Source organism: Poecilia formosa, unplaced genomic scaffold, assembly GCF_000485575.1.
Source record: "Poecilia formosa unplaced genomic scaffold, Poecilia_formosa-5.1.2 Scaffold389, whole genome shotgun sequence".
NCBI lineage: Eukaryota > Metazoa > Chordata > Actinopteri > Cyprinodontiformes > Poeciliidae > Poecilia > Poecilia formosa.
The window spans coordinates 192,914-218,214 of record NW_006800328.1 but is presented as its reverse complement, the minus strand read 5'-3'; the positions used below and the strand labels follow the sequence as shown (position 1 = coordinate 218,214).

Below are 25,301 nucleotides of genomic sequence, written 5' to 3'. Positions count from 1 at the left end.
CTTTAAGCTTCTTTTTTTTAGGTCTATCTACCTACCTACGATACAGAAATAGAGATAGACATAAAGATATATATATATATATAGAGAGAGAGGCATATGGAGAGAAGTACATATACAGCATGACACACTTTTACTTGTACAAATTCACATCTACTCCCTGCCACACAGAATCTGCTACTGCATTTTTATCCCCTCTCATAACTTCCGAAAGTAATAATAATATTGCTTTGTGCTTGTTGCTTACGATAACAATGGCGTACAACTTTGGGGCTACGAGTTGTAGTTATGTAATTTCTATACGCGCTCTCCATGTTGCCTGCGAGAGTAACATAGAAGGGGGAGTGTCGGCTCTCGCGGGAACCGGATTGGTCCAATTTCATGACACCATTGATTGACAGCTGTTTCGACCAATCAGCGTCAACGCCCGGTCTCGCCCCCTCGTTGGCCAAAGGGGGGGCGACGTTGAAGGGAACATTTGTTCGGGACAGGGAGCTGCGCCGTTATGTCGCCGACTGTGTGTGTGTCGTAACACTTTGTTCTAGTCATTAAATCGGATTTAGACCGTCGCGGGGGACTCGTCGTTTTCAAGCAGGCAGGTAAAGGATGTGTTTTGGCTTCCATTCGCTGGTAGTTTTTCGAAGTTAAAAGCCATTTTACGTGGAGGGAGGAGGAGGACTCACTGGAATCGTTTGCGGGAGCATTGCATACTCACTCGGTAAGTGCCTACTCTCCGAACTCCCTAAGTTAACTAGCTAAAATGTTTACGCCTGGTTCTTATTAGCAAAAGTCGAATATTTATGTAGTTAATGTTTCTTAAAAGGAGTTACCTTGTACTCTTGCTGTTTTCTGTCGTTGCTTAACTTTCGTACGTAGCTTTTTTTTTCTTTCTCTCTCTCTTTCTGTCTTTCCCTTCATTCTTCTTGCCCATTTAGCTAGCGAACTACTCCATTAACATTTTTTTGCTGGCGAGTTCGGACTCTATCCAAAAGATAGAGTCTGCAGTACGTTTTGCAAACTATCCAACAAAACTGCTTGTGGTTATCTATGTGTTTTCAAGATTAGGAAGGCGATAAGGCGCATGTGAGAGGAACCGTGTGTTATAAATGTTGGCCGTGCAGCTCTGCATGCCACAGACGGTAAAGAGGAGCCATTAAAAACCGGTTCATAGTAATAACGCAGTCTGGAGTGCAGTGAATCACTCACTTTTAAGACGCTTATCTTCTTGGCAGATGACGAGGTCTGCCCTGGAGATATTTCAGTGGCACCAAAACATTAAAAAAAACAATGCATGTACATATGAAGGATTTAAAAAGAAAACAAAAACATGTATTTCTAACTTGGTTATTCCTTTTAAAATATATGCATATAATATATATTTCTGTCCTTTTTACCATTTCGCAAACAAAAGAAAAACTTGCTTACCCTACTTTGTCTGTGGGATACTTATGCAAATCAGATGAATCTTCATTTGCATAGAACATTTTGTACAACTTTTGAAGACCTTATACAACAACCCTTTATGTGCTTATTGTGGGAACCAGGGTAGATGCAGTAAAATACAACTGGAAAAAAAATGTATAGCTTTCACAGAAAACTACACATCATCCGTATGTACAAAACAAAACAAAGACGGTAAAGAAACTAACTGAATACATTATCTGACATGTAAAAAGCAATAATTTATCTTACCTCTGTAAATCTAAAGTACATTCCACTTTATGTGCCCTTCTTTCAATAACCATATCAGTGATGTTTGCTCCAATAGCTCTTATTTTATCATCCCACACATATTTATCTATGTCCAAACAGCTCTCTCTCTCTATATATATATATATATATCTACAGTCTACTATACATATTGTAAGGAATCATGATAGAAATCCTACCAACATTTTGAACAATACCACCTTGAAATTCTCCACATATTTGAAAGAATGACAGAAAGCCATAATTCAAATATGTCTACCCATATTCTAAAGGGCTGTAATTTTCTTTTGTCGCAATTAAAGTGTAAATGTCAGAGAAAGTGCTAGAGTCATCAGCTTTTTTTTTTTTTTTCTTAATCTGGCTGCAGGATGCATAGTGTAATGCAGCCCTCCTCCTCCCCCACTTGTTGCTGGCTGACAGTAGGCTCCTAGGCTTTTCATCAGTTGTTGAATTACAAAACATACATCAAATATACATAAAAAAAAAAAATCATACATGAAACGTGGGAGGTAAAAAGAAGTTGAGACCATCCAGCTGGTTATGTATGTTGTAGATATGCTGAGCATGAAAGATTAAAAAATTTAAATATACTATCCTAGTACTCAAGTATTGTTTTTGTAATGACTGCAGTTAGATTTCTTGTGCAGCTTTTATCTATAATATAAACAATAAAACAAAGAGCGATGTGTCCAGTCTTTAGCAGCGTCACCGATCAGTACAGTCATATCCAGACGTTTCAGCATTCACAAAGTTTCAACTCCAGTTCCTTCACATCTCAACTGATTTAGACGAAGAAGCTTACAATCATTTTAGGCTGTTTTTATTTGCCCCTAACTCAGTACAAGCTCTTCTTGGCACAGCTAATGAAAACAGTTTATGAGACTGACTACAGTAACTTCCTGTACTTGTCAGATTTTCTTTGCAGCGTTGTTAAAAAAAATTTTTTTAGCTTAAACACAAGCTTTTACACCCTATAAACTTAAACCCTCCCCTTATGTAAACGCTGTAAAACCGTGGCGCATTTATCAAACTACGAAGAACCTCGCGCTGCATCTGCCTCTTTAGCCGCTACTTTTACGGTTTCTCAGACGCTTAGCTAAAAAGGTTTCGCTGCGCACACGTGACGTAGGCAGGAGCCATCTGGTGAAACCGTGACCAACATGGCCTCTCCTCTCAGCTTTCAGGTCTGGATAGGCACGCTCGACGTCACGGCTGCGGGCCGTTCACTGATGGGTACGCGCCGTGCGGCGACGCACGAGGAGCGCAGCAGAGCGTCAACGTCAGACCAGATCTGTGAGAGCAAGAAGACAAGCTAGACATCCTTCGTCTGCGTTCAGTCTTCGGTAGCCAAAAAGTCACAACAAAAGACAAAAAACCAAAAAGAATAAATCGACCCCCTTTCAACATGAGCGTGGAAGGATACCAGTACAGAGCGCTGTACGAGTACAAGAAGGAGCGGGAGGAGGACATCGACCTGCACGTGGGGGACATCCTGCTGGTGAGCAAGGGAGCCCTGGTCGCCCTCGGTCACAGCGACGGCTTGGAGCAGCAGCCGCAGAAGATCGGCTGGCTGCCGGGCTTCAACGAAACCACGCAGGAGAAGGGCGACTTCCCCGGGACGTACGTGGAGTACGTGGGGAAGAAGTGGATCTCGCCACCGACGCCCAAGCCGAGGCCGCTCAGACCCTTACCTGTAGCTCCAGGTTCCTTCAAGGCAGAGGACTCCGACTCGGATCAAGGTGAGCTTCTGTTATTTTATTTTTATTTATTTATTTTTTACGTACCAGTGCAAACTTGAACTTAGCCCTGAATGAGAATCCAAAAGAGCGAAGCTCAGGTTGCCAGAGGAACGGTGGCTCTGTGGATATCATCTATTTTTCTTCTCAATCTCCATCGTGGGAGATTGGAATGTCCTTATCGGCGCTAAGAAAAATGCTCAGATCTATGGATCTGAGCATGTTGAGGCAAGCTGGTTTCGCAAAAAGGAGAAAAAAAGAAGTTCTTTAGTCTTTTTGTTTAAACAGGTTGCCTTTTGTGTGTGTGGGTTTATTTTTGAGGTATCAGGACATTCAACCAGTCATAGGCTCTGAAAAACAGAGGAGATAATAAAAGACTAGACTGATTTTAATGCAACTATAAACTCTCAATTGTTTTTTGTTGTTTTCCCCTTACTTAGCAACCGCAAATAATTGGTATTTTATGCCATAAATTTAAAGCATTTAAAGTGTAAAGTATGCAGATAGTTTTTTAAAGCGCCTTTTGCTACTATTTTCTTTTTTTTTTTTAGGAATATGTTTCTTCTAGTTATACAAAAGCAGAGAATGGTTAGGTTTGGTAGCATGTTGCTGCCACCACCGTGTTTCATCTGCAGCCAAAAGTTTACTTTATTTATTTCTAATATCGTCACAGGGGGAGAAATCCCCCACAACAATTTAATGCCAGAAAAATCCAATGAATGATCTCATTATTTAGTCATTGTGTTTTCAGTCGTCTTAACTGTGTTTTAGTCATTTGGTGTGTTTGGTTTCGTCCTGTGATCCACAGAGTGCGAACGGCGAAGCAGCAAAACCACAAGTGTTGAATATGAAAAGCTTGGGACTTTTTTTTCCTAAGAAAAGAAAGCAAAATGCTGCACAGAGTGTCCGTTGTTGGACTGAATTTGTGGCTATCACAACAACACAATGTCACCGATTGAGCATGTGAGGAGAAAGCACCCAGTGTTCGCCATCAGTCCGACCAAAACCAACACAAAAGGAACATTTTCCCCTGATATTCTCCCCCCTCGTTGCTCACTTTCTTACCTGGTTACTTTCAGTTTTCAGTTGCTTTATAACTGAAACTTATACAGTTTATTTGTTAACATTAGAAGTATTTGCAACATGATGCAAAATTCAAAATCTTACCAAGTTGTTTTTTTGTTTTGTTTTGTTTTTTTTAAAACATGTCTAGTTTCTGCTTCAAATATCTTGGTATATTTCAAATCCGATACAAATAATTTTTCAACAGCTATAGGAGCTCTTTTTAAGTCAATAATTCCTCAATATTGATGGAAATCAGGCAGATTATTTCACTTATAGCAAGACATTTTTCTCTTGAGTGAAATGGTTTCACTTTTTCATCAATATTAAGGAATGTTTTACCTTAAACAAGCTGCTGTATCTTACTGAAACATTACTTTTCAGTTAACTTTCTTATTTCAAGTATGCTAAGATATATATATAAAAAAAAGACTTGGTAAGATTTTATGTTTCAGCAGTGTGAGGGTCGGGTTGGGGGGGATGCGCCGGCCACAACTATGAAGCACAATTAAAACCGGCCTCTTTCTTTTTTTTTTTGCTTTTTGAAGGAGGCGGCGGCTCAAACTCCGAGCCGCTGCAGTTGCCAGGTTTCCAGTTTCTGCTCTTTTTGTGGTGCGATTGTGAAATTCTTTGCCGGGGTGCGTTTTGGGGGGGGAGCACGGCGTTTGAATGGCTGCATCGCAGGGCTGAGCCTGGAGCGAGTGGGGAATTTTAGCGCAGGGAGAAGAAGAAGAAAAGTCTCTGTGTCTCGGGCGAGGAGAGGAACAGGGAGGGGAGGTGCCGCCCTGAGGTTGGTGGGGAAGGGGGGGAGGAAGAGCGAGAGCGTTGTGCTAGGCGGAGGGGAGTAGGGCAGCCGGGGGGGGGGCTATGGGAGGAACCATGCTCAAGGGCTCTTTGAAGAGGGTCCTGTTGCTCCCAGAGTGTTTGTGATTTATCGCCCACCACTGAGGGGATCCAACTCCCTTCCTCCTACACCAGTTTTTTTTCCTTCTTCTTCTTCTCCTTCCTTCTACTCCCTTTTTTAATGTTTTCATAGCTCCTACAGTCAGCTCTGCGAGGGCAAAGAAGGTGGAGAGTTGAGGCTTAGAAAGGGGGCCTCTCTTCTCTGAGTCACGGGGGGAGGAGGGAGTTTACATGAGTGCAGCAGATGTGGAGAGAGGAGAGGAGGGCAGGGCTGGGAAACTATTCCGGCTCATTCCAGCTCACTACCTCTTTTTTTTTTTCTTCTTCTTCTCTTTTTGTTTTTTTATAAACATTAAAGTGTTGCTCCTTCGCTGGGGCCTCTGAGTTAAGACAACATGCATGTGTTTGGGCCCGCCGAGTGGAAGGAACACGGAGTGGTCTCACGTGGAACCTTTTTTTTATTATTATTTCTTTTTTCAAAGGTCACCACCGAAGTCACATATAAATTGTTTAGGCGACACCCATATTTTTTTTTTTTTTAACTTCCTAGTTCTGAGTTTTAGTGTAAATGTTGGAGGACAGTGATTGCTTGCTGCTGTGCGTGCTGTCACAAGATTCGGCAGGCATGCTCGGGCTTGTTTGAGGAAATATTCAACAGCGTCTGTCACATTGGCACATTACCAAAACTAGCTAAAAAAAATCTAAAAGCCCATGAGTTTCATTTGTGTTTATTGAAAAAGTTGCTAAAAAGTGCAACTGAAGGGAGCTGGTGGGAGTTTGGACGGGTCGGTCCTCCACATAGCAGCAGATTGAGCTAATGCAGCTTTCCTTGTCTGGGCCTCTTTAGCATTCAGCCTGACATCTGCTCCATTCAACACAGTCACTTTATTTTTTTTATTAATTCTTGTAAATTATGGTGTTTAGTGACTTTGGCAGTGACTATTTCTCACCCCCCCTGCCCCCCCCCCGGAGGAAAAGTCACACATTGTTACCACCATCCAAGTCAGTAGCAGATTGAGGACACGGTCATGGTGTGATCTTTGTTGTTGTTGCAGTAATGCAAACGCTGTATTGATGCTTTAGACTGCATGGTACACTGATTAATAGCTCTGTGATGAGTCTGTATTGTGTTAAGTGCTGATTACAGTAACGGTAGAGAATGCCACCAGAAAATAAAACGTTAACTCTCGCCTCGGCAGCTTTACGCTGGTGGACAACTAGTTTTACTGATTTATTCTTTGCTATTTGTAAGAAACAGTTGATTTTCCTGGGGCTGAAGGGCAGTATTATGTAAAATTGACTTTTTTGAGCTTTATATCATGTTATAATGTTATACCAACCTCAAATTAAAAAAAAAAAAAAAAACATATTGTGGGGGTGTTCCTATAAGCCTTTCTTGGATGTTTGAAGAGTCCAGTCCTTGAATGTCCCGTGGCAACCATTGGGGGTTGACTAAACATTTTGTCTCACCAAACATCTCCTTTTTCCTCAAAGCTCCGGCCCAGAGCTGCAGTTTCCAAGCTCCCGAGCTTGGAAACTGCACTCAGCTCCTTCAGACTAGCCAACAGCAATTAGCAAAGACCTGGGGGAACTGCACATCTGCTGAGTTCATAATAGGAGCTACATTTCAGTGAAAAACTGGTAAAATGTCGTTAAATCCTGAAGGCGGTGTCAGAAAAAGCAGGAGCTTCTTAAAGAGACAGAAGCCCAATTTCAAGGTGCTTTAAGTCAAATTTGAAAGTAACTGGTAATTGTTTGCATGATAAAATAGCACCATGTCCTTGAAAACGCATAGCACTGGCCCTTGGTAAATGTTAGCTCACATCCTGAGAGGTGATAAATCCGTTGGACTCCAGCTGGATTTAAAGGTATTTTTGGCTCCTCGCTGTTTCCGAGATCTGATTAGAACAAAAACATGTTTAATAAACGTTCATCTTGTCCTTTCACTGTTTGCTGAACTGCACTGAACTGTACTAACATGCTAACACGGTTACACCCCCCGGCTTGTTTGTTACCTTCGCTTCTAGGAACACTTTCACATGAACCCATTGTGTCTCGAAACTGCTGTCCAGGGCTGTAATGTAATTCTGAAGCTCAATAAGATCACCGCTGTAAATGTAATATTTTCTCTCCACCCACCACCCCACCAACAACACACACACACACCACCAAATTGCATTAGAGTGTAAATCCACTCAAGACGTAACATGGAATCGTGTGCATAGCCGTTTCATTACCTGATTGTGTGCAAGGACTGAAGTCTGAACTGGCAAATCTTCTTTACCGGAGTCAGTCACTGTCTGTCAGGAGGATTAGGAAGGAGAGGAAACGAAGCCTGGGACGGTGTGTGTGCTTGTGTGTGTGTGTGTATTTGGTTGACTTGGAAGGAGAGCAACAGGACAGAGGTGAGATTAGAGCAAGACAATATCTGGAAGATGCAGAAAAGCTCCACCAAAACGGTTTATGCATCGCGCTAAAACGGACATGCGTTGCATAAATGCATTAAAAAAAAAACCCTCCGCTCCTTCTAAACACTTTTATTTTCAGCCCACATGTTTTCCTTCCCCCTGTTGGCTCACACAGTGTTGCACACTTCTACTGAATGCACAGGCTTGTAGCCATTAGCGCGCAGCAGCAGCACGACTCAGAGGCAGCATATCTTTAAAAACCGTTGTGGTCAAACAAAACATCGAGATTATAGCTCACTCTGTCGCTATAGAGCTGTAAAACCAAGCTGCTATCTGATCTGACGCTGTCGCATGTGATTGTCTAACATGTACACCAGATGGGGTTCTAAACTTGCGCATTAATCTTGCAAAAATGTCTTAAAATTTGTGTCTTAACTCGAAAATTGTTGGTATTAACAGGAAACATCGGTGTCAATGCATTCTGGGATATATAGCCCTATTATTCTATTCTTCTATTTTAAGTAAGAGTTTTTATGGTGGATTTGGCTTTAGAAAAATAGTCATTAGTGGTGAGTCTTCACACACACATGCACACAGAGGGTTAATTTTCACCCTCTAGCAACGACCTCCTTATTGGTTCCTCCTCTTCGTCTGCATTGCATCTTCTTTCCACCAGGAGGAGACATTGTCTGCCTTTTATTTCCTCTACTGTGCGTCACAGCTGCATCATGTTTTTTTGTGGTTAAAACAGATTCTAAGCGGTATGCTCCGTGTAATATTAGTTTCCAGTGAAGTCTTAAACCTCTTTTTAAACATTTTTTTGCACGGCCGGTTGTTTCAGCTGTTGCACAGGTCCTCTGATTTCAACTCCTGAGTCACAGCTCGACCTCTTCCAGACCAGGAGGAACCTGAAAATGGTAGTTACCAGAGCAGACTCTCTAAATTTATCCCAACTAGTGAGCTATCTTTAGTGAGTTCACGGCTCCCTCTGCCCACAGTCTACATTTTGTTCGTTGCAGACATACCACTTGAGCTGGTGAGATTGTACCCCTCAGCTAAACCCCCTGTTGCAGCACACCGCAGCTCTGCGAGTGGCAGCTGCAAAGACTTCCTCAGTCCGTCTGTCTTTCTGACTGACTGCTGATTGACTGAGGCCAAACATGCACACTTGTAGAGGCATGTTTAGGAGGCTACCGTCGCCTTGCTATTCTTTTCCAAGTTGCCGCAGATACAGTCTCTCGTCAAAAAGCTAAATAAAGTTCCATACCGTACTGCCATGCAACTATTTAATCTTTCTGAATAAACAAGAAACTGATCTCTTCTAATTGAAATAACAAACTTGATAAGTGTAGCAGTTGGAATGTATGCATGAACTGAACTGAACTGAACTAACTTTCAGTTCAGTTTGGTTCAATTCTAAAACACCAACTTCACAAAAAACATGTCACCTAAACACACTTTACAAGACGGGTTACACGAATATCTATCATACTGAATGTAGGAATCAAATCCTATTTATTTCATTTATACAAGTGAAGTGAAATAATGTTGTATAACATAATGTTTTATTTATTATTCATGAAAAATCTCTTGAGTCATTTACAAGAACAACCTGTTTCATACATCACAAGAAATAACAAAAAAATAATAATGTGACCTACTTAACACTTCCAAAAACCAACATTGTACATCAAGAGAGAGGTTTTCACCACAAAAGGATTTGCATCAGATAATTCAGTTCTCTGTCTACAGAAGGGCAGCCGATGGCACCGATCCCTCCTCCTGAGCAAAGACGTCGACGCATCAGAGCAAACGGTTGTAAAAATAATTAAACCGGTTGCGTCTGAACCCTGGGACAATTTATTTTGCCAGAACAATTATCAAACTTTAAATAAACACAGCATATTCTTTGCGTTTCCCTGGTTACAAGCCATGCCTAGCACAGGCTTGTCTATCAACGGATCGTCTGAGGAATCATCGGCGATTGCTCAGAGCATTTCTGCCATGTTTTGCCTCCCGGACACTCAATACGTTTCTATGGACGCCAAAACCGTCACGCCGTTGACAGTACTAAGAAGCAACTCTATCTGCAGTCTGTGCCGTGCCACTCATGTCCCCCTCTGCTTCCCCCATCACCCAATAAACATGGGACCCTGGATCACCTTGAAGATTCGTCTCGTTGCAGCAGTTATCGCCCTACCTTGTCTGGAGCAGACCGGCAGATCTGTGGATGAAAATACGCAGAAAAAAGCATCTGCAACTTTGATTGGAAAGTTTTTGGATCCCCGCTTAAGCATTCAGCGACTCATTCTCCTCTTTTGATCTGTTATTTTTATGGGTTTGATCTGAGGGAAAGCAGCCGGGTTAGGGTTTCCTTTCCCGGAAAGACGAGGTTGGCCGCGGGAGGAGATCCGTGTTGGATGTCTTGTTGTTCAGGGGGAGGAAGGGGGAAGAGGCTTACACTTCCAAGGTGAGAGATGGCGGCACTGCATGTCTCCCATCTTTATTTAGGGAAACTTTGCTCCATCTCAAAGTTTGCTACTTCTCCGAATCCCCCTCACCCCCCGTCCCATTGGTTTTGCATTTCCAGTAATGTCTTCCAGATGACCACTTGTCCTCGATGAAGGTTTGTGTGTTATGTGGTCAGAGGGACTTGAGTAATCCAGTTTCTTCACACGCAACCCACCAGCCCCTCTGGTCTCAGGATGTGGATTCAGTCGAAGCCGTTCATTATTCGCCCGATTGAACCCCCTTGCCCCCATCCTCCCCGATCCCCTTGCGTTCGTTGGAACCAAGCAATGCCTCGGTGATAATTATCATACATTACTGAGAGCTGCACTTGTTCGTTTTCTTCTTTTAAAGGCAGATTTTTTTTAATTGACTCTTTTTTTATTATTTTTAAGAGGGGCAGAAAGGAAAATACGGTTTGGAGAAAGGTTCCATTCACCGACCCGGAGTCTCGGTGTTGAAACAGTCGAGCCTTTCAGGAAAAATTCCTTTTTACTTCTTTTTTTTTTTTTTTTTCAAAATACGCCTTTACAAAATCCAAATAAAAACCCCGGCCAAATCCTTCATCCTTTCATGTCCGCACCTGGCTGCAAAGTTCTAAAGGCAAAATAAGTAAAGAACTAAAATACCCAGAGACCTGGCTAACCTCATGTCACAGGATATTTGCTTAATTCCTTGACCCACCAAACCCTGACTTGAGCGCTCAGCCCCTCCTGCTCTTGAATCAGACTTTTCTTTTCACCTTTTGAAAGGCGCTCTCCGGCCATGTACCTGCCGCCTTTGAAGCCTCCGAGCAGTTTGTTGGTCAAACACCTGAGCTGGTTCAGAAGAATCGCCGCCATCTGTGAATTATCTGTATTTTTGTCGTCGTTGTTGTTTAGAGTATCAAATGTAATTTTTCTTGTGAGAAATTAAGCTGTGGCGCCACAATAAAGGCTTCCTTGCATTTTTGTTAGCTTGACACAGAGATGCGAGAAGCCTTTCTGAAAACGCAAGTGTGAAAACTGCAGGAATAACCCCAATCGTGCACAACGGATAAACAATCCATGACTGTGCACCTCGAGAATTACTGCACCTACTGAAATCCCCTGAGAGCTTTTGTGTTTTCAGTCAGAGAGAAACGGTGCCTCGCACAATTATTCATACGCCTTGAACATGCAACCACAAACGTCGACGTATTTTAGGGGATTTCATGCAAGAAAGGAGAGTATTACAGTGAAAAATTGCAATAACTTTGGGGAAGCTGCAGAGATCCACAGCTCTTGTGCCAATCCTTTATTGCTGAGAGTAAAGCTGATCTTAAAAGGACTATTAGAACGTCTGTATTCAGGTCGCCACTATCCAAATGAAATTTTCTGGCTGATCACTGATCTTTAGGGCTACGTTTACACGAGAGTACTTCCTCATATTATTTTAGTCACCCTGGACTCCATGCTTGTCACGTGTGAAAGGTCTGTTTGATATGAAGCCACTGATTTTAATATTTCCATCTGTTGACCTTTGTCTCCTCAGGCGTCTGTTTGGCAGACTTGACGGAGCAGTTTTTCCTCCCAGAGACCGCCCCGCCCTTGCTGACCAGACTCCTCGAAGCTATCGAGAGGAAAGGTGAGGCTGCCATGACAACCAGTCTTCCCCCTCGCGTCCCAGTTGACTCTGTCGATCGGTGAGCGGTTCGGCAGAACCACACGGGGTGACGTCCGTGTTCTCCTTTTGACAGGTGTGGACAACCCGACTCTGTATCGAACGTTCACCGCTGGAGGTGGACTCGAAATCAGGCAGTATTATGATTGTGGTAAGAATGTTTTTATTATTATTTTTTTTTCCATTCCCCATGTCCTAATCAGCTTGAGTGTGTGTGTGTGTGTGTGTGTGTGTGTGTGTGTGTGTGTGTGTGTGAACCTTGTAACTTTCCAGTCAGCAAAACGAGACCAGTACACACACACAGAGGAAGTTTCAGAAAATAAAAGGGGTTGTGTGTTTGCACACACATGACGTTAGCGACTCAAAGGGCTCGTGGTTTTCTCACAAACCAAGCCGCTGCGTTTCAGATCCTCCCGCTGCCGAGCTGGACCAGCTGGAGCTGCCCGCCCTGTGCGACGGCCTGCGCAGGTACCTGCAGGATCTGCCCCAGCCCATCGTCCCAGCCGCCCTCCACGCTCAGATGGTCCACGCCGTCAAAGGTGAGAGCCCACTCAGCGTCCTCGAAGCGTGGTGCATGAAGCGCTGACGTGATGTCCCCAAACTGTACAACACGTTCTGTGAGATGGAAAAAACACCAACCGCAAAACACTCATCTGCTCTCCGCTTCTCCTTTTGGGTTCTTGACTTCATCAATTGAAAACATGCAAAGTTCAGATCATGCATGCTTCTCCCCTGCTTTTTTTCTTTAGCTTTGAATTAACTTTTTTGCTTTTTTTGCAAAGCAAAGGGAAGAAGAAAAAAGAAGAAAAGTCGCACCTTGCTGCGTTCGTTTGCATTGTGTTCTGTTGCATTGCATTCCCTTGATGTCACATGGCCAGAAACCGGATATCTGTGGTTAATAGGAACTAAAACAAGCCTGAAAGTTTATCTCTGCCATCTCCAGGCAGCCAATCACCTGCTAGTGTACCTTACGCTCATTCTGAACCGCACACTCTCTCAGCGGTTTCCAAGACAAACTGCATGACTGTTTTTTTTCTCTTTTTTTTTTGTTCCATCTCTTCATTGTCTGAAGATCTCGCTTTCATTTCGTGTCGTTCTTCAGCCAGAGACGCTCCCAGTTGCGTTTCGTCTCATTTTCTTTTGACCCGAACGTTTTTTTTTTTGTTTGTTTTTTTTCCCCCCCACCAACAGAGGCGGCGAACCCCGAGGAATGCACCCAGCTGCTGCGCCGCATCGCCAGCTCCGCGACCCTGCCGCCCCAGTACTGGCTCACCCTGCAGTGTCTGCTCAGGCACTTCTCTAGAGTCTGCCAGAACGCGCCCAAGAACCAGCTCAGCGCCAGATCGTTGGGCGAGATCTTCAGCCCCGTGTTTTTCAGACAGCAGCCCACCAGGTGAACATCGCTCATCGAAAAAAATAAATAAATCCAGACATATTGCATTTGAGGCTTGACCTTTAACTCCCCACACCTGCCCTTTTCTCCCCTTCTACAGCTGCGAACCCAGTCTGGATGCTTTCATCAAGATCATCGAGGTGCTGGTGACCAGCGAGTGGAGCGAGAGCCAAGCAGCTCCAGGTACGGGCTCCGGTCATCCATCTAACTTTACATCGGACCCTCGCACTTTGCATCGCCTCTTTTAGAGATGGGCACATTATTTATTAGGGGGTGCAGAGCGTTAAGCTCACCGTGGGCATTAAACTGCTGCACAACTCTTGACTGAGAGCTGAGCTATAAATAGCTCTGCTCGAAGTGTCGAGACCAGCAGCTGCAGCAGGCTGCAGATTGCAACATCTAGGTGCATCTGAATTGAAAGTGTCAAATTGTCTTGCAGGATTTCAATGCAGTTTTGAAAAATCTGGCCTTTATTTTGGAGTTTTTTATTTTTTATGAGTCTTGTTTAGATTCCAGTGCATTCAGATTTTTCCAAGCAGAATAAGGAATATTTCTCTCCTCAAATTCTGCTTTTCGAATCTATGTAATGCAAAGTAATCCAGGCAAAGCGTAAATGTTTCACATTTTTCAGTTTGATCAGATCTGAGCTTCTTCTGATGCCTAAAAATAGAAAACTCAAATGAAACGACTGTCAGCGGTTCTTACATTTTCTGAATGCTATCAAACCTGTTTGAGGAATAATTTGGCAAGTTTAGATTGAAGAAAGTAACTTGAGATAGGAAGTTTAGTGTTTACAGAGGTATTTTCACAGCTGAGGTGCTTCAAAGCATGCAGCATCACAAACTTGCTTCAGCTGGATGTCGGGTTTTTTTTTTTATTTTTTTTTTTTATCATTTTAACCGGATTAAACCAGTTTGCAGACTGTTCTGTGATTTTTGTGGTTTGTCTTTCTGGGTCTATTTTCTCACGGTCGGCCTGGAAACTGAAGTTAGTTTTAAAGTTTCGGCGGTGGTCTTGCTTTTGGGAGCTGAGAGAGAGAGAGAAAAAACCGAGCTGCTGTGGTAGGAGGCTGCAGTGTGTTGCGTGTGACACTTGTGTTTTTACAGGGCTTGTTAAAAGCGCTGTTGTTGGCTCGCCCACGGACCATAGACTGACCATGGCTGTTTAAACATTTTTATTACCTGTTGGGGCTATTTATAACACGGCTGGTCTCTGCTGTCAGTAATTTGCACCTGCAAGAGCATTTTGATGGACGCATGGATGGAAATGCTTTTTGTTCCCCCATTACAGATTTATATTTGGAAGGTCGTAACGATTAACCAGATTCATCATGATGAATAGACGAATAGTTTAGTCAGTGAGTAATGGCTAACTGGAAAGTACAGACTAAAAATGTCAATTTGCTGAACAAAGTAGTAATTAAGCCAAAAATGTACAAAATATATAGATTTTATATTTAAGATAAAAAAACTTCTGTAAATATTTTTCACCCAGTAGTTTTAATAATAGTTTTTTAATTATTAGTTTTTTGCTTGCACCTTTTAGGATATTTATAATATTGTATAAAAAAAAAAGGTGTAAATTTTTTATCCAACTAATCATTAAAATTATTGGTAGAATAATAGATTACTAAAAATAATTAACTGCAACCCCGTTGTTATGGCAACAATCCCAGCCTAGCTTTCAATAGAAACCTTTTCAAAATATAAACTTATTACAAATGATAAAAAAGGTTCCAAAATATTATTCTCACGATAAAGTGGATTTGTTGCACACATTTAAAATCTGATCAAAATGCTTTGCATGTTAGCCAAATATTTTCTCGTATTTAAATTGGGAAATATAAGCAAATTTAGTATAACCTGGAAATTACAATTATCTTTATTTTTTCATTTCTATGTACATAGATTCAAGCAAAAAAATTAGAATAAATGACAGCTATTTTGTTTTGCCATAAGCTATTAGCTTAGTTGGGCTAGCTGCTGTGCTGTTTGTAGCATGCTAGTTTTAGCTTCAAAACGACGCCGTAATATTTTTCAGACGTCCAGTTTTTGTCCTGTTGGCAATAGCATCTTACCCCCAAGCTGACTGTCGGTCTGCAGAAACAGGTGGGGGAGGGGCCAGCACCTTATTTTTTTGTACTCTTTGCTACAGAAAGAGTTTGAGCGGTTCGAGAGCCGGCCGTGGGCGGCCCCCCTGAAGCACATGACCCTGTCAAACATGGGCGCTCAGGTGCGCCGGGTTTCAGTCATCTGGCTCATGCAAACACCGAGACGAGGGGAGCCTACTCTGTAAACACACATGTTCGGATTGTGTGTGTTTTGTGAATGACCTGTGTCTGTGTGCGTGTGTTTAAGGGTGTCTGCATGCCTCCTCCCAGTTACTGCTAGCCTATTTTAAGTAAGCGTCAAAAGGCCCACTTAGATTTGGTTGGCTGGAAAGTCGGCCTGTGCCACAGAGAGCTTCTTGTTAACTGAAGACGGCCCCCACCCTCCTCACCTCCCCACCGCCTGGATATCCACATGTCCTGCCCCCTCAAAGGGCTCAGTCAGCAAATATTTGAAACTTTTGCAAGTTAATCATAAGACCGAACGCCCACCTCGTTCGTCCTTTACAAACATGTAGGAAAAAAAATGAAGAAGAAGAAGAAGAAAAAAAAGAGGGAGTGACCACAGAAACCTGAGACTCTGGATTCAGGGCGACACCGTAGCAGCTACTGCTAATCATTAACCATCCGCCTCCACGTGAGCAGGCCTCAGGCTTGGCTCAGAAAAGGAAACGGTGTGGGGGCAGGAGGGAGGAGCAGCAGCAGCAGGAGGAGGGAGGGAAGGAGGGAGAGTCAGAGCAGAAGCTGAGCACTCTCAGTCAGACAGAGCGGGGCGAGCGAGTCAGTCACACACTCAGCCCGGTCGCACCCAGCACCTGCCCAGAGGATTACCTGGATTTCATTAAGAAGCGCGCAGAGCCGCAGCTTTTTCAAAGAATTAAAACGAGACGCATCCTCATACCGGAGGAGGAAGAGAAGGGTGAATGCAGCCCAAACTACGAAACGGAGCTCCGTCGAACTGGATTTAATTCAACCTGTGGAACTGAAAGAGGACGCTTCAGAAAGGACTTTTCATCCACTGAGACATGCACAACGTACAGCGTGAGTCTGACGCTCTTACTCTGAAACTCCAGGATGTATCTCTACTTTTAACCTGCGAACTCTTACAAAAAAAACCCCAAAAAAAACACATAAATATATTTTATTTTATTTTTAAAGAAGCCCAGTTGTCGCTCAGGCCTGCTTCAGGCACACGGCTGCACAAGTAACTCTCCAGTTTGCACCGGCTCTAAAACCCTCGCATTATTTTTAGATGCGTCGTATCGAGAGAGAGTCTAAATAATTTAAAGCGTAAAAGGACTCTTTACCCGGCCGAAGGTGTGCTGGCGTGAGATTCTTTCAGGACAAGAACCTCGAGCGAGAACTGCTAGATGGAGTTACTTTTATTTCAAACAGGAAAGCAAAAGTTTGGTTTTTTCACTTCTGAAGCCGCTATCTGAGGCACCGGTACAGAAAAAAATGCTGAACTGATTTAAAAACGTTTCTTTTCTTCTTTTTTTTTTTTAAAATAAAAATTTACTTGATGACTGCAGCAGTACAGCACGCTCAAATAAACCAACAGCTACACAAGCTTTGTCAAACATGAGATTTGTACAAATAAACTGCAACAAAAACGTTCAGAAAATTCAATTAGGAATATGAAACGTAATGTAAAATAAATAATAAATCATGAAGTCGCTCAGACCACAAGGCGTATAATTAGATTGTCACAATATCCAAACTAGAATTTATTTTTGCCAATATTGGGACCGATACGGGTATGAAGTAATGTTATCTATTAATAGTTAGAATTGAACTTATTTCTGTAGAACTTTTTGTCAGAAAAGGAAAGTTTCTTTCAGCCAGCTGAGTGGCAGCATGCAGCAACAGGTGTGGGAAGAGCAGCAGATCTTACTAATCATACTGGTTGTACTTTTTCTTTCAGACACTTATTTATTAAACTAATAGCTCTCTTCTCGAGCATCACTCACTACTAGTTCTTCTTCTCCATAAATCAGAAGAATCTCCTCTTAGTAAATCTGGCCGTATGAAAACCGGCTTCCCCCTCCCTCTGAAGCCCTAATTCTCTACCAGGAAGCTGCTTCTATTTTAACATCGCTAAGGAAACCTGGCAGGCTGTCTCCGTCACATCGAGTGTCATGCTGCGGGATTACAGGACGCATTTCAGAGCCCTGGGTTAATGCTGACCACGGGGGGGCAGGAGGAGGAGGAGGGGGGCCAGGCATTATGATTCAGCTGCGTACGTGCTGCAGCAGCAGCAGAGCCGGCTTTGTCCGTGTGCCAGCAGTGGGACGGGCCGAGCGTCCGCGCGACACACGCAGGGAGGAGGGGCGAGCGAACCTGCAGGAGAGCAAGTGCACAGGCTCGGCAGAGGGAGACGGGGATGCGTGAGGGAAAGCATGAATCGAGCTGCAAGAAGCTTTTTTTTTAATTCCTTCCTTCTAGTTTAGCTGCAAAGCGGAGAGTCTGATCCCATTCTGCTCGGCAGCAGAGCTGTAAAGTATATCGGCAGGAAATACACTCGGAGAATGACCTCATCGCTCTCAGGAAATGAAAGATGCAGGAGCGGTTGGTGACTGACCCCCCTGTGTGATTGGCTGCGGTGAGTGATGTAACACGTTACCGAGCAGGCTGCCTCTTAATGGCTTTTTGGAAATCGTGCGATTTTAAAAGTGACTCTGCCTCGGAGAGAAAGAGGAATCTGCGTTGTTGTGGCTGCTGCTGTTTCCTTTTGTTTTTATTAAGTCTGCTTTGCGTTTGAGGAGGAGGAGGAGGCATTTCCAGTAATTTCTAGATGTGGTGGGAAGCTCAGACCTGCACTGTTCTGTTTTATGCAATTATTTTTTGTTACTGCAGAAGGCATCTGCCAAGTTAATCCTGCTTTTAGTTGCAGGCGAGAGACGTTCCGCAAGGTCCGCTGCTGCAGAACAATTGATGCAGTGCAGATTTGTGGGGTTAAAAATAGCCGACTACCTTAGCTCCAATCTCCGCTAGCCTCCATTGGCTTTGACTTTCATAGATTTATTGACTCTGAATCTATAGAGCAGAATCAGGTCATCCCACACCAAAGCCCCGGACGAAGGGGATTCGTTCGCCGGTGACGGCTGTGGATTTCAAACTTGCGTGTGTCGTCTGTTTCCAGCCGTTTGTTTTTCAAGTCCTCCATGCGCATCGTTCTCTCAGAAGGATGCACTCCCGCATTTTGCAGCGAGGAATATTTATAGGCGGCCTCCTTTCTTGAATGAAATTCATTCTGCCTGACTCACGCTCCGCTCCATCTCTCCTCCCACTCTCGCTGTCGGGAGAGAAGGCAGAGTTTCATTATCCCAGTTTGATGAATTGGGGCGGAGAGGAAGAGGGGTACGAGTGAGAGCTAATAAGCCTGTAGCAGAATGCCTGATTTGCCTCAAATGGCAGAAGTCGGGGAAAGTAAATTTTGCTGCCGAGACGCCAGAAATTCAACCTTTTTCTTTTTTTGTTTGCTCCAACAGCTCTACCTCCAAAACCACCCAAGTCCACAGCTGTGACTAACAACGGTATGAACAACAACATGGCTCTTCAGGACGCTGAATGGTACTGGGGGGACATCTCTCGGGAGGAAGTCAATGAGAAACTGAGGGACACTGCGGACGGTACATTTTTGGTGCGGGACGCCTCGACTAAAATGCACGGAGACTACACTCTGACGCTGAGGTGAGTCCAACCGTCCTCCTCCGTCTTTCTATCCTTCCGTCCCGCTCTTGGTTTAACTCTTCTACCGCCTTTGTTTGCTTGCAGGAAAGGAGGCAACAACAAGCTCATCAAGATTTTCCACCGTGACGGAAAGTACGGCTTCTCGGATCCGCTGACCTTCAGCTCCGTCGTGGAGCTCATCAACCACTATCGGAACGAGTCGCTGGCTCAGTACAACCCCAAGCTAGACGTCAAGCTGCTTTACCCGGTCTCCAAACACCAGCAGGTAGGGGAGCTAGCCCACTGGATTGTCACAGCGCTTCCCTTTTTTGACGGGAACTTAACCGCAACTCTGAAATCCGTCATCAGGACCAGGTGGTGAAAGAAGACAACATTGAAGCTGTGGGGAGGAAGCTTTGCGAATACCACCAGCAGTACCAAGAGAAGAACAAAGAGTACGACCGTCTGTACGAGGAATACACCAGAACGTCACAGGTGAGACGCAGCCTCACTCCTGACTGGCATCCGTAGTTTGACTGCAGAATTTGAATTTGGATTTTAAAACCGTGCTTTGTCTTGCAGGAAATCCAAATGAAACGCACAGCGATAGAAGCCTTTAACGAAACCATTAAGATATTTGAGGAGCAATGTCAGACGCAAGAGCGGTACAGCAAAGAGTACATCGAGAAGTTCAAGAGAGAAGGCAACGACAAGGAGATCCAAAGGTGAGGACGCTATGGAGATTAGTCGCTTTTAGCTCGCTTTCCAATGGAGTGTTGTTTTTTTTTTGTGCTAACTTGTTTCTTTTGTTCGCAGAATTATGGGTAACTACGAAAAGTTGAAATCAAGGATCAGCGAAATCGTCGACAGCAAGCGCAGGCTGGAGGAAGACCTGAAGAAGCAGGCGGCAGACTACAGAGAGATCGACAAGAGGATGAACAGCATCAAACCCGACCTCATCCAGCTCCGCAAGACCAGAGACCAGTACCTCATGTAAGTACGGCGCATCGAGGGTTAGGATGTTCTTATCGAGGTGCGTCGTAACCTCGACGTACCTTGATAGGTTTGGTCTTTCTTAGTGTCTAACATGCATCTGCTTCCTGTCCGACAGGTGGTTGACACAGAAAGGAGTCCGACAGAAGAAGCTCAACGAATGGCTAGGAATCAAGAACGAGAACACCGAAGAGTAAGTCCCCAAGTCCGAACGACACAGAAAACGTTCAACAAGAAAACATCACGACTAACATTCTGTCACGTCTTTGGTTTTCTTTCAGTCAATACTCAATGGTGGACGACGACGAAGACCTCCCGCATCACGACGAACGCAGCTGGAGACTGGGCAACATCAACCGGCTCCAGGCCGAGGCCGTGCTCCAAGGCAAGAGAGACGGAACATTCCTGGTTCGGGACAGCAGCAAAGCTGGGTGCTACGCCTGCAGCGTTGTGTACGTATCCATAAAACTACAATTAGAGTTGTCGTCATCAGATTTCCTGACAAGTGGGTGACCGTTTGTCCTGCCTCTCTGTCTTTCCGCAGCGTGGAAGGCGAGGTGAAGCACTGCGTCATCAATAAGACGCCGTCGGGCTACGGCTTCGCCGAGCCGTACAACCTGTACGGCTCGTTGAAAGAACTCGTCCTCCACTACCAGCACACGTCTTTGGTCCAGCACAACGACTCTCTGAACGTGACGCTAGCGTATCCGGTGTACGCCCAGCAGAGACGGTGAGGAACCCCCAACCCCTGGACGTTCACCTCCCCGCACGGACACACAGGTTTACGAATCTGGCTGGAGCCGGAGGAGACGACGTCTTGGACTCCTTGAGCAAATGCGAACAATGAACAACGGAACGGACACGCTCTGACACTCGGACTTGGAAACCGGAGGAAAAGGACACAATAAAGCCTGAAACATTTCAGTGACTTTGCCGTAAAACCAGAGGCGAGTCTGAATGTAGATCTCTTTATTTTTCTTTAGTTTTTTTGTGGGAGCACAGAATCTAGCGGAAACTGCTGAACTCTCCAAGAGGAGGACGTCTGAGGCCTTTTCCTTATGGTGCTTGTCCGTTTTTTCGAAGCTTTACCAGCCGGAATGTTAAACCACAAAGTCAAACCCTTGAAACGGAACCGTACTCACCGGCTACGACTTTTTTTTTCTTCTTTTTTTTCCTCACATCATCAACGTGCATTTCTTTCTTTCTTTCTCCTCCTTCCTCTACGTGTGTGTTTGTGCGGACTGTCCACGTGACCAAAACTCATAGAATCGGGAGACCGTGCGACGCTGGATGGCTGGAACACATTAGCTTGTGTTTATCTGCTCAGCAGCAGACCATGGATCAGCTGAAAATGTAGCAAAATGGCACTTTTTTCTTCTTCTTTTTTTTTTTTACACAATTTTTTTAATGGTTTGATAAAAAACAAACTCCTATGAACTTATAAGAGCAGAGTGGAGACGGGAAAAAGCCTGCAGCCGTGTCGCTGTCGAGCTTTAGAGTGCAGAAGCAAACTTGATCTTAAAGGTGTCGAACGAGCTTGAGACTATGAATGGACTTACTATTTCATGTACATATGTGAAATTGTGCAAAGTCATGAAACAAAGTGCACCGTACCAAAAAGGATCAGTTCCTGTTGAGTTCTCTTCTGATCAGCTATGCAATTCTTTCTCCATTTGTACTTAAGAATTGTTTAACTGTTGCAAACCCACAATATAAGCTTGTTTTACCGCTTGAAAAGTATCTTTTCCTGTGTAAAAAAAATATCTGAGGATATTTTTTTTTTTTTGGTTTTGTTTCAAAATGCCAAGCTACAGTACAAAACGCTTCTGATTTTTAAAGAATAATAATAGAAACGTACACTTTATTGTAAATGATTTTAACAGCTGGTATACAGATGGAAAAGATGAGTATTTTATTACCTTTTTTTTGTTGTTTTTGTTTTGTTTTGCTTCAAACTAAAGTTCCTCTCAGGCAGAGCCTTTTGAGTGTTTGAGCTGCTTCAGTGAAGAGTGGAGAGCGAAGCCCGTGTTGGAGGAGCAGTCGGAGAACGGTGCTGGTTGGGATTGTACGACCCCATATCGCCGCCCAAACAGCAGTAGAGATTTATTTTGTTATAAAATAGATATGTTCCCATATGAGAGAATAGAAGATCAATTTACATTTTACACTTTGTATATTTTTCTGTATCAGAAAATGTTTACATGGGTGGATCAGCTCATTTCAGAAACTTTTTTTTTTCATATTTCAAAGTTGCGCCACGCAAAAGTGGCGCAAATCCGAAAATAAATAAATAAATAAATCGTCAACAGCTCAACTACAGTTTTCCTAACTTGTTTTTTTTTTTTTTTTCATTTAAAGTTTTTATGAGAAAAGCGGTACATGCCCAAACAACCAATCAGAGCGCTTGTTGGTGTGATGCGTTTTACAAAATCTGAACAGGCATGCACGCCGAGTCAGCTGTTGAGTTGAAATCTTAACAAAAATGAGCTGGGAAACCAGAATGTGATTGTTTCTATTTTCACTATTACGACGGGAGTCGGACGATTTACCTCCCATGTATCACACACACACAAACCGGCAGCGGCGGCAGAGGCTGGGTGTAAATCTGTTTCCCCCTAAAGCAGGAAACTGTTTCTGCAACGGTACACGCAGTTTTGACCAAACTGCTCATCTGAAATTTAATTTCTTTTTTTTTAAGCACATTTTGGGTTTTATCACATTTATAAAAGTACTAAAGACATCTGTAATATGTCTAATTTTATTTACCTCACAACAGCTGCTGGCACAACCTTTTTATTTCATTATTATCCCCTCAGATCACAGACATCATGCACCTTCTCTGCCTCAGTGCTGGGTTGTATGATTTTTTTTTTTTTCCTGTTCATTTTGTGTCCCGCACATGATTGGATTGATATTTGCCAGTGTTCCTAAGTTTGGCTTTGAATCTGTATTGGGCTTTGTTTAAAAAAACAACAACAAATAAAACACTTTTTTTTTTTTAAAGAAACACGAGTGTTTAATTTATTTGCTGAATGAATTTTGATGTGAAGATCAGGAGCAGCACGCTGAGGTAAAATGACATTGCAGCTATGCACTGAAGATGATATGATAAAAAGATGCAGTTTAACATCTTTGTTTAAATGTCTTGGTTTTAACTACAGTCACTGGAAATAATCTAAAAAGACCCAAATATGCAAAAGAATCAACACAGGTTGTGTTGAATCAACCTAATGCTCATTTAAATTAACATTACTACAATCAAATCAATAGACATTTTGCATTGATAATCCAGAAGGGGATGAATAATTGATGACATGCTATTTCAAAAATAACAATTGCTCTTTATCATCAAGTTGCATTTCTGCCTCAGTATCTGAGCATTCCAGTATGAAGTTAGCTTGCGCTTAAATTAGCTGGAGTAGCGCTAGCTTGTGTTAAGAGTCAGCAACTTAACCCGTTTGTTTTAATTAAGATGTGAGTGGGCTTGTTCCTCTCCGGACTTTTATTAGATACATCATCACAGTTGGTACAAGGAAACGTCTCAGCTGTTCAGGTCTTTGCTTTGTGCCTCCAGATTTACGTCAAACGAGATGAAAGTGTTGCGTTCTGCTTTCCTGCCTTAAAAGGAAAACCTCCACCTGGCTGGAGATTACACTGCATATAAACCACAGCGTGGCATAATTGGTGGGTGTTTTAAATAGATGCTTCATTGACACTTTCATCATCAGGTTGAGCTGCCTGCAGACTATGCTGAACATCTTCCATCTCTCCTCTGTATCTGCTGGCGCATGACAGTGAAACCGGAAGGCTACCCGCTGGAGTCTGATCCGGTCTGAGCCGGTCGGTTGAGTTTAGCTGAGTCACAGCTGATTTTTCCACGTTTCTGTCCCTTTAAACTGTCACTCAGAAAAGTACCCAGGCCCTAGTTCTCAATGTTACATTTTCTACCTCCTAGGGTTGCCACCCGTCCCGTAAAATACGGAACCGTCCCGTATTGAACCGATACGGGACGCGATTCAATATATTATATTATTACTTTACAAATTTCTTTAATTTACAAAAGTGTAATTTACAAATGTGGATGCGTAATAACAAAGAAAAGGTCCCCGAGTACTTTAAATAGTAGGCTGCCTCAGTCATTGTTTGACTCATGGTGTTGGTGTTGCGATATTGTGCCCAACTGCTTTCTGGGTAACACAGACCAACATGCTGCCGCCGCAGCCTCCCAACCCCCCCGCCTAATTTCTGAAAGGTGGCAAACCTAACCTCAACACTTCCTCCTTATTCTTGAACTCAACCTCAATGAAAACAGAAAATAGGTGATCCAACTTGAAAAAAAATGATTTTGTTACAAGAAATCAAATTAACATTACCTAAGTGAATATAATAGTTACTCATTTGTCAAACTTCATGAATATATGAAAGTTTGACAAACTTAATTTGATTACATGTAACAAACTAACTAGTTTTTCTTTTTTCAGTGTGGTTGAAACGTTGACATTGCTGGATGTTGCAACAGGACAACGAACTCAAACACCTGCTGACCTTTTGGAAAGCCCTGACCTCTGCTATGCTGAACATCTGAGGACTAGGAAACCTGCCTGGCTGGAAATGTGACCAAGGAGTCCGGAGGCAAAAGATCAGCGATATTAGCTTAAAGTATTTTAGCGATGCTACTTCTGGACAGCTTATACAGGCTTATACATATTTACTCATTTATGCCATCTTTTTTTTTACTAAGAAAATATTACAGATTGATTTATATATATTTTTGTAATAATCTGATTAAAAAACATTCATTTCAGCTAAACAAAAACAAAACATAAAATATTCTGATAGAAAAGTTAGCACACTAATGTTTTTGGATGACCATTTTCTGACATCAATCTGATGACCGTCTCTTTCCACTGTGAGATATTTGAGGGGTTTAAATCACTCCATATAATTTTGATTTAATCAGGATGCTCAGGATTGAGGATTGTGGTTACAGCAAAACGTCTCTACACCATGATACTTTGACCTCCACGTTCTTGTCCTACTCGAATCCTGCAGTGGGTTTACGCCAAAGACTGTCCTCTTGTTCCGGTGTCAAAATAATGCATTAGACGTGACGACTGGTCTAAATATCATCGTTCTCTGTGGCAAATTTGGAAGGTCTGATTTCCAAATTC

General features: G+C 43.2%; 1 protein-coding gene across 4 annotated transcripts; it reads left to right on the top strand.

Moving 5' to 3' along the window:
- The first annotated feature begins 473 nt into the window (after positions 1-473).
- Positions 474-23,130, top strand: pik3r1 (phosphoinositide-3-kinase, regulatory subunit 1 (alpha)). 4 transcript variants are annotated; one of them, XM_016662760.1, is made up of 15 exons: positions 474-596; positions 2,885-3,446; positions 11,837-11,929; positions 12,042-12,116; positions 12,373-12,504; positions 13,157-13,358; positions 13,459-13,541; positions 18,957-19,158; positions 19,243-19,423; positions 19,507-19,632; positions 19,720-19,862; positions 19,954-20,130; positions 20,249-20,323; positions 20,412-20,582; positions 20,675-23,130. In XM_016662760.1, the coding sequence occupies exons 2-15, from the start codon at positions 3,113-3,115 to the stop codon at positions 20,862-20,864; spliced, it is 2,184 nt and encodes a 727-aa protein (XP_016518246.1). In that variant the 5' UTR covers positions 474-596; positions 2,885-3,112; the 3' UTR covers positions 20,865-23,130. The 4 variants fall into 4 exon arrangements, with proteins under 4 accessions (XP_016518246.1, XP_007575870.1, XP_007575871.1 ...); XM_007575808.2 differs by having other exon boundaries at positions 474-715; XM_007575809.2 differs by lacking the exons at positions 474-596; positions 2,885-3,446; positions 11,837-11,929; ... (2 more) ...; positions 13,157-13,358; positions 13,459-13,541 and adding an exon at positions 16,209-16,506.
- The last annotated feature ends 2,171 nt before the right edge of the window (positions 23,131-25,301 follow it).